The following is a 9,318-nucleotide window of genomic DNA, read 5'->3' as shown; positions in this document are numbered from 1 at the left end:
GTCTGTCGGTCGTTTAATTACAGGGAGCCACTGGAGGATAAAGAGCAATGATCCAAAATATTCCTTTAAATGCGACTTCATTTTGAAGCTTCACGTCGTCCTTTAATGGAACCGGACAAAAACAAATGTAAAACAATAAAAACTCTGATTCGGTATCAACGTTATTAAATTGAACTGAAACTGAACCGCTCATTAAAGTTATAAATCGAGGTTTTAAAGTCCTCACACTGGTCGCCCGTCAGGTTTCACTGATTATAAACTTATTTTACTTTCTATTAAAGAACTTGATGATCTTGAATCAATACAAATGTCACAAGTTCTTTAGTTTTGAAGAGGATCTGAGAGCAGCTGGACTGGAACAGATCTTAGACATCAACCAGTTTTTACTCAATTATCTGTGTTTTCTTTTGTACTTTTCATTGTTAATTTATTTTAAACTTATTGGTTTTATTTCTGCCTGCTTTCTTAATGTATTTGTTTTTTAGAGTAACTTTAAATATATTTATGCCTGTAAAATCAACTGTATTTATCTTATTGTCATTTGTCTTTTAAAATCCACTTTATTTAATTTTATTATATATATATATATAAATATTTATATTTATATTTATATCTATATATATCTATATATATATATAAAATTTAATTTAATCTTATTACCTGTGAAACACTTTGAACGGCAATAAACTGAATAAAATGTTCTATATAAATAAAGTTTAATGGACAAGTTGTAAAAAACATTTTTGTTAATTGGAATAAAAAAAAGTGAAACTGTGCACTTAAAAAATAACCTACAATAAAATAATAATATAGAGGATAGTTCAGGAGGATGTCTGCAGACCTTTTTCACAGCAGCCATTTTGACTTGAAATAGGGTAAACACAGGTGGTGCTAATTAAAGAATTCAAATAATTGAAGGTCTACTGCCTTCATAAAGTGTTTGTACTGTAAAACCTGAACTGAACTTATAAATCAACAAATATTATAATAAAACACAAACATGAAAACTAATAAAAACATTTTGAAACCATAAAAATTGATAAAATAAAAGTCGGTATCAGGAGATTAAAACACGTCAGTCAGAAAGAATGAGCCTGTTTATTAGCCCTCATGTTAATCATCATCATCATCCATCTTCCTCTTCCTCGGCCACCGACAGTCTCGTGGCTCGGGTTCATACACAACTCTATCTGTCAATAGAATCTAATAGAAAAATCTGCAGGTTACAGTTAGGACGTCGGTCCATTAGAAAAACAACAGAAACCATGAAACCAAAAAGCTCCCCGCCCCCCCTTCAGGACGAGGGATCGGGGCTAGGAAGATCTAAACCGGAGTGGACCGGCGACTCTGTGTCCGGTCCTGGTTCTGGAACGTTGGGACCAGTTGGTTACTGGTTTAGACCCAGTACGGGTTCAAGCACTGAGCCTACAGAACCGGACACCGAGCCGCCGTCCACTCGGGTGTTTTTAATAATTTTTCGGGGAGTAAAACCCCCTCACTACAGCTCTCCTCGCCTCGCCGCCGCCACGCTAACAAGCGGCGGGAACCGCTCGACGCGCCTGAGCCGACACGTTGAGAAATCCCGCCGACTTTTTAACGCGACAACGTGGAGACGGACAGAGACAGAAAGACAAGGAGAAGAGATAGAGACAGTTAGCCTAGCAGTCTTGAGAATATAACACTCAGCTTCTCTTTGCAAATCGGTTAGACACAACATGTGAATTAAACAATCTCATTTTAACAGGATAACAAAGTACATTTTTAACTGGAGAGCACCCGCCAGAGAGTGGAAATTTACACAAACCATATTATCTCATCGACAAACTGAATATTCATGAACAGATTTAAATAGACCCCTGTACAGGAGAACTCATTATTATCGTCGTCATTATTATTATCATCATCATCATCGTCACACATACAAGAAGCAGAACCACTGATTCAATATTCAACGCAACAACAGCCAGATCTCCCTCAACGCAAGACAAACCTCTCTGTGGTCCGACACGCACGACGCTGACGCAGAAACACTCAATGCGAACAAACACACAGCTACGGCCGGAGTTACACCTCTACGAACGCACGCTAACGTCTCATCTGTGGCCGACTGTAGGCTGAATTCACGAGTCTTCCAAATCTAAAACGTGCGGTAAAAAACAAGCTAGCTGCTAGATCCAAAGTCCTGCTGGGAGGTGGGCTCGAAAACATTCGTAGACGTCTAAAAATAAACTACGCAGACTTCTCCGGAGAGTTCGAGAAGCATAATCCAGCCGCGACAGACACACAGCTAACGCACACACCGTTCAGCTAATATACACACAGAACAAACACCGCTGATGCTAATGTACAAAGTGACGCTAACCCGTTCAAACCACCACACACTGTTCAGCTAACGCGACATTCACAGAAAATACTCAAAGCTGTTACCCCGTTTACAGTTACGCCAAATAAATTGAGTTCTTGTAATTAGTTTTTACATTATTATGGCAGTTCGTTAGCTAGTAAAACTAAATGCAAACAGTGCATAGCTTCTTTTTAATTAACAAAATGGATTTTATTAGTGTTTGTATTTGCTTTTATTCAGATGTTAATGCCAGTGGAGGTTCTTTGGAGCCATTTTGTCACTGGGTTACTTTATCTTCAAAATGGGAGATACCTCAAGAAATTCACAATATCTCCGATTACAAGTAGAATTAGTTTTCCTCATTCATCCATCAACTGTCTGGACTTTATGTATCAGGTTCAGCTGATAGCTAACACACACCGAACAAACAGAAACAGCCAACACATTCACTCAAATAACTAAAATTAGCAACGCGCATGTTCAGTAAAAGATAACTCGATATTGTTCAGACAAAACATCTTTCGGTTGTACATTCAGCTAATTAAACAGAACCACATTCATTCATCCAGCTCTCTCACACACACACACACACACACAGCTAACAGAAACCACCACATTCATCCAGCTAACACACAGTTGAGGTAACGCACATCTTTTTGCTAACAAACATTTAGCTAACTCGCACATTTAGCCAACGCGCTCGTTCAGCTATCACATCGCTAATAGAATCGATAACTTCATTGTTCAGCTCCTAACACTTCTTCCACTAACAAATCGGCAAAAGTAGAAATGCAGAACTAAGTTACAACAACAATAATAAAGTTTCACTCTGTAAGAAAATAGTCATTTCCCGCCTTTTTGTAATGAAAGTTGAGGCGGGGAAACATGGTGTCAGCTGGAGGTTAAATCCTGTGGAGGACACAAAGTGTTTGACCACAGAGAGATCTGGCTTTAGACAACGCAATATAAATCGTCATTTATTCATCATTACATCATAAAAACTAAAGAATCACTATAGAGATACAGGTATAAGAACTATCATCAAACCAAAAGAAAACAATAAACGCGTCATTGCACCTCCAAGATGGCGACTTAACAGGTAAAATTAGATCGAGAACAAACAGACCCAGCGAGCACAAATTTAGTACAAAAAACAGTTTTTGTCTCTGACGGTAAAACATTAAATTTCCATCTGACGCTATTAAAATATTTCTATGCCAAAATAAAAAAAAAAATAACTGAGAGTCAACACACAATCTGATGCATGCTTTAAAACATTATCATAAACAAAATAATAATAATAATAATAATATCTGATTTTCTTACTCAAGACTGCTAAGCCTTATACCGTTTTCTTATTGGAAAATAAAACTAGACAAAATATAGATTATACTGGATTTTTTTTTGTTCAAAGCCACACTGATACATCTTTAAGTTCAAGTTTGATAAAAAACAAAACAAAAAGAAAAACCAGGTCTACACTGTGGAGAGAGACCAGAGGCTAGTCCAAAAAAATCTGCCCGACAAAATATCAACTTTGTAAGGTTAAAAAACAGAAAGAAAAGAGTTCGTGATTTTTCAGTTAATCCTTAGTTTTTCTCTACAAAAGGAAGGAGGAAGCGGCAGAGCGTTGCTAGGAAACCCCGATTCGGTTGCCGTCGACGACCATCCGAGGCCTTCACCGGCGAGGGAGGAGCCTCTAGTGATCCTAAAGAGACAGGAAATGACATCATTGTAGTGAGGTTTAAAATCCGACTGCAGGCGTTCAAACAGGGTTCCTCGGTAAGAAATCAATGTCCAGGACTTTTCCCTGACGGTGGAGATCCAATAATTTACCGGTTCATCTACCACAGTTACACATTACAGGCGACGGGTTTAACGGACACTGCGTTCGACTTCCTCATCACAGCCGATATTTGTGCCGCGGTGACAAACTGACTACAGAAACAATTAAAGCAGTTAAACAACAGAGATTATTTACAATCTGTGTAAATCTGCAGGTTTTCGAGGAGGCGTGGGAACTCTGAGTAAACTAGAAACCAGAACCTGGTTCCTGTCGAGGTTCCTGTCGAGGTTCCTGGGGGTTACCTGTATCTGGGCGGGGTTCCACAGGTAGGGCTGCTGTCTGTAGTATTCTGCTAACGCTGCAGTGTAGTCTGGCACCGAACTCTGCTGAGACGACTGACCTGCAGACACACAGACGGGGTTAAAACACAACGAGTGGACACAGTAACATCATCAGCAAACAGTTGATTTCCACATTCAGCAACAAGGAGATTCTTCTGGAGTTTGTGTCGACCCAATGAAGCTCAATATTCTCTCTTTCAGCTGTTTCTGGGGGAAATGTCTCTTTAACACTGACTGATAGCACAGTGCAGGTACATTAAGGTTATATGTTCTTACAGTAGAAGCACTCTGCATTAGGAGAAACCCAGTTACCTGAATGAAAGACAGACAGACAGACAGGAAGGTAGGTCGGGGACAGACAGACAGACAGACAGGAAGGAAGGTCGGGGACAGACAGACAGACAGACAGGAAGGAAGGTCGGGGACAGACAGACAGACAGACAGACAGGAAGGAAGGTAGGTCGGGGACAGACAGACAGACAGACAGACAGGAAGGAAGGTAGGTCGGGGACAGACAGACAGACAGACAGGAAGGTAGGAAGGTCGGGGACAGACAGACAGACAGACAGGAAGGAAGGTCGGAGACAGACAGACAGACAGGAAGGAAGGTAGGTCGGGGACAGACAGACAGACAGACAGGAAGGTAGGTAGGTCGGGGACAGACAGACAGACAGACAGACAGACAGACAGACAGACAGGAAGGAAGGAAGGTCGGGGACAGAGACAGACAGGAAGGTAGGTCGGGGACAGACAGACAGACAGGAAGGTAGGTCGGGGACAGAGACAGACAGGAAGGTAGGTCGGGGACAGACCGACAGACAGGAAGGAAGGTCGGGGACAGACAGACAGACAGACAGGAAGGAAGGTCGGGGACAGACAGACAGACGGACAGGAAGGAAGGTCGGGGCCAGACAGACAGACGTACTTTGTTTCTTGTAGTAGTCCTCCCAGGCCTTACTGTAGTCTGTCATCAAGCTCTGAGGCTGGTTCTGCTGACCTACAAACACAGAAACATACAGTCAGAACAAACTACTCACAGCCTTTACTACAGTGACCAGACAGCACACAGACAGTACAGACAGTACAGACATCACACAAACAGCACACAGACAGTACAGACAGTACAGACAGCACACAGACAGTACAGACAGTACACAAACAGCACACAGACAGTACAGACAGTACACAAACAGTACAGACAGTACAGACAGTACACAGACAGCACACAGACAGTACACACAGTACACAGACAGTACAGACAGCACACAGACAGTACACAGACAGTACAGACAGTACACAAACAGCACACAGACAGCACACACAGTACACAGACAGTACAGACAGCACACAGACAGTACACAGACAGTACACAAACAGTACAGACAGTACAGACAGTACACAGACAGCACACAGACAGTACACAGACAGTACAGACAGCACACAGACAGTACAGACAGTACAGACAGCGCACAGACAGTACAGACAGCACACAGACAGTACAGACAGTACAGACAGCACGCAGACAGCGCACAGACAGCGCACAGACAGTACAGACAGCACGCAGACAGTACAGACAGTACACAGACAGAACACAGACAGCACACAGACAGCACACAGACAGTACACAGACAGTACACAGACAGCACACAGACAGCACACAGACAGTACAGACAGCACACAGACAGTACACAGACAGCACACAGACAGTACACAGACAGTACACAGACAGCACACAGACAGTACACAGACAGCACACAGACAGCACACAGACAGCACACAGACAGTACAGACAGCACACAGACAGTACACAGACAGCACACAGACAGTACACAGACAGCACACAGACAGTACACAGACAGTACACAGACAGTACACAGACAGTACAGACAGCACACAGACAGTACAGACAGTACAGACAGTACACAGACAGTACACAGACAGTACACAGACAGTACACAAACAGTACAGACAGTACAGACAGCACACAGACAGTACACAGACAGTACAGACAGCACACAGACAGTACAGACAGTACAGACAGCGCACAGACAGTACAGACAGTACAGACAGCACGCAGACAGCACACAGACAGCGCACAGACAGTACAGACAGCACGCAGACAGTACAGACAGTACACAGACAGAACACAGACAGCACACAGACAGTACACAGACAGTACACAGACAGCACACAGACAGCACACAGACAGTACAGACAGCACACAGACAGTACACAGACAGCACACAGACAGTACACAGACAGTACACAGACAGAACACAGACAGCACACAGACAGCACACAGACAGCACACAGACAGCACACAGACAGTACAGACAGCACACAGACAGTACACAGACAGCACACAGACAGTACACAGACAGCACACAGACAGTACAGACAGTACACAGACAGTACACAGACAGCACAGACAGCACACAGACAGCACACAGACAGTACAGACAGTACACAGACAGTACAGACAGTACAGACAGTACACAGACAGTACAGACAGCACACAGACAGTACAGACAGCACACAGACAGCACACAGACAGTACAGACAGCACACAGACAGTACAGACAGTACACAGACAGTACACAGACAGTACACAGACAGTACAGACAGTACAGACAGCACACAGACAGCACACAGACAGTACACAGACAGTACACAGACAGTACAGACAGCACACAGACTGTAAAGTCTGACGACATTTACTGTGTTTCTGCTTCAGATCTCCTCTGGCTGACTTTACAGTGATCAGACAGGAAGTAAATCTCACTGATATTATAACCTTGTGTGTGTGTGTGTGTGTGTGTGTGTGTGTGTGTGTTTTGAATCGTCCGAGACAGACGTTTGCGATGCGAGTGCACCGGTAGCTTCAGTGTGCATCGGATACAACTGCCGGCTAAATGCGCAATGTATCTTTCTTTGAGTGTCTGCATCGGTGAAACCCATGGTTACATCGATTATTACATCGTTTATCTCCTCTGCACCCGTGTTTTCGAGGGGCCTTGAACGCACCATCACTGCGCAGTTAGTTAGTAAACAGAAAAAATGGAGGGAAGCGACACAACAGGTGAAGAGGAGATATTAGGGGTACCTTGGAAGACACACACACACACACACAGTACACAACACACACACACACAGTACACACACACACACACACACACACACACACACACACACACACACACACAGTACCTTGGAAGACACACAACTGCACTTTGAAAAGAAAGCCTCTAGTTGATATACCTCAGTGTGAGTGATGTTTACAGTTGCTGTGGCTGTCAGTCAATAGTTTAATTCTTTACTCTTACATTTGTAAGCAGTTGTAATTGTTCTGTTATATTGTCGTATGAATCTCAATGATCAGGACACTTTTCAAATAGAGCAGGTCTAGACCGAACTCTTTAAAACATTATTTACAGAGACCCAACAGTACCACCATGAGCAAGCATTGTTGTATTGTATAAGTAGAGAATGAGATTAAAAACACATGTAATGAAAAAAATATTTTTATGATTTAGTGTTTATTAGGAATAATCCTCTGTCTGTACCATATTGAATTGCAGCTTCTTTTTAAGTTGGATTTATTGGTTTTCTTTATAGAAAACAGTCAAGTATCAAATACATGAGAAACCAGATGTGGGCTTGTAAATTCTTTGTATTGTGTTGAATCATTTTGAATCGTATCGAACCGAATCGGATTGTATGAAGTCAAATCGTTGTCAAATCATTAATGAATCGTATCGCATCGTATCGACAGGGGGCTCCACTGTATCGTTAATGTACCGTATCGCTGGCAGCGTATCGAGATGTGTATCGAATCGGCCTCAGTGGTGGGGATTCACATCCCTAGTGTGTGTGTGTGTGTGTGTGTGTGGACTTGCCTAGCTTCTTATAGTACTGCTCCCATGCTTTAGAGTAGTCCATCTGTCCTGTCTGAGCCATACTGTGACCTACACACACACACACACACACACACACACACACACAAAGAGAGTCTTAACTGCTGGACTCAAACCCGAGTGTGTGTGTGTGTGTGTGTACGTGCTCTACTGTGTGTGTGTGTCTGCAGTCTGTGCTACTCTTAAATATTTTATATATTTTTTACAGTAAATTTAGATTTTATATTGATAATTATTTTCTCTCCCTGTGGTTATTGATTGATCAGTTTGTGTGTGTGTGTGTGTGTGTGTGTGTGTGTGTGTGTGTGTGTGTGTTACCTGGGTCTTGTTGTCCAGGATTCTGCCAGCTGGTCTGGTAGGTGTTTCCCCAAACTCCAGTCAGGAAGGTCTGACCGCTGCCACAGCTGCACACAGACACGTTATTAACAGCTGCTAACGCTATCGCTAGCACAATGCTATCTGAGTGAATAAGTCAGTTGACTAACGTTAGCTTCCCCAGCTAACGCGAGCCATGATACTAACTGATGTATTCTGACAGGGTTGATTTTAGCCAACAATAAATGATGCTAACGGTCCAAATAAGATATAGAAACATTGCAGATAGTAACAGGACACAAAGTCGTTTCAAATACGAAAATATTTTCTGTTTATATGAGTGATTTTTTTAACGAGTTTATTCAAATTCAAGCATATTCCTAAACTTGAAAACATTAAAGTGTGTGTGTGTGTGTGTGTGTGTGTGTGTGTGTGTGTGTGTGTGTGTGTGTCTCTCTCTCTTACTTCTGGTGTGTTGCGGGGCCCTGGGTGAAAGGACTGAAGCCGAAACCTCCGTTACTCATGATACCTGAACCCTGAAGAAAAGAGAGAAAAGTAGAGTTTATTCAGTTTCAATCACATTTAACACATTCCACCTTAAATCTCATGTGACATCAT

At 42.5% G+C, this 9,318-nt stretch overlaps 1 protein-coding gene and 1 long non-coding RNA gene across 10 annotated transcripts in view; one reads left to right on the top strand and one right to left on the bottom strand.

Annotated features, from left to right (window-relative positions):
- Positions 1-1,079: 1,079 nt before the first annotated feature.
- The window catches only part of LOC127365047 (far upstream element-binding protein 3), a 20,906-nt gene continuing 12,667 nt past the window's right edge, over positions 1,080-9,318 (bottom strand). For 6 of the 9 annotated variants that reach the window (XM_051402748.1, XM_051402753.1, XM_051402749.1 and 3 more), the window contains exons 14-19: positions 9,166-9,236; positions 8,704-8,789; positions 8,368-8,436; positions 5,397-5,468; positions 4,433-4,530; positions 1,080-4,052 (exon numbers count right to left, since the gene is read on the bottom strand). In XM_051402748.1, the coding sequence (XP_051258708.1) occupies positions 4,044-4,052; positions 4,433-4,530; positions 5,397-5,468; positions 8,368-8,436; positions 8,704-8,789; positions 9,166-9,236 (405 nt within the window). In that variant the 3' untranslated portion in view covers positions 1,080-4,043. The remainder of the gene's footprint in view (positions 4,053-4,432; positions 4,531-5,396; positions 5,469-8,367; positions 8,437-8,703; positions 8,790-9,165; positions 9,237-9,318) is intronic. The other 3 variants (XM_051402755.1, XM_051402757.1, XM_051402756.1) reach the window with 1 other exon arrangement.
- On the top strand, positions 4,725-5,454 carry LOC127365096 (uncharacterized). Its single transcript, XR_007885117.1, has 3 exons — positions 4,725-4,814; positions 4,850-5,013; positions 5,372-5,454. It is a non-coding gene; the product is annotated as an uncharacterized LOC127365096 (long non-coding RNA).

This window comes from Dicentrarchus labrax, unplaced genomic scaffold, assembly GCF_905237075.1.
Source record: "Dicentrarchus labrax unplaced genomic scaffold, dlabrax2021, whole genome shotgun sequence".
Lineage (NCBI taxonomy): Eukaryota > Metazoa > Chordata > Actinopteri > Moronidae > Dicentrarchus > Dicentrarchus labrax.
Note: the sequence above shows the minus strand (reverse complement) of the source record. Positions and strands in the feature narration are given on the sequence as shown.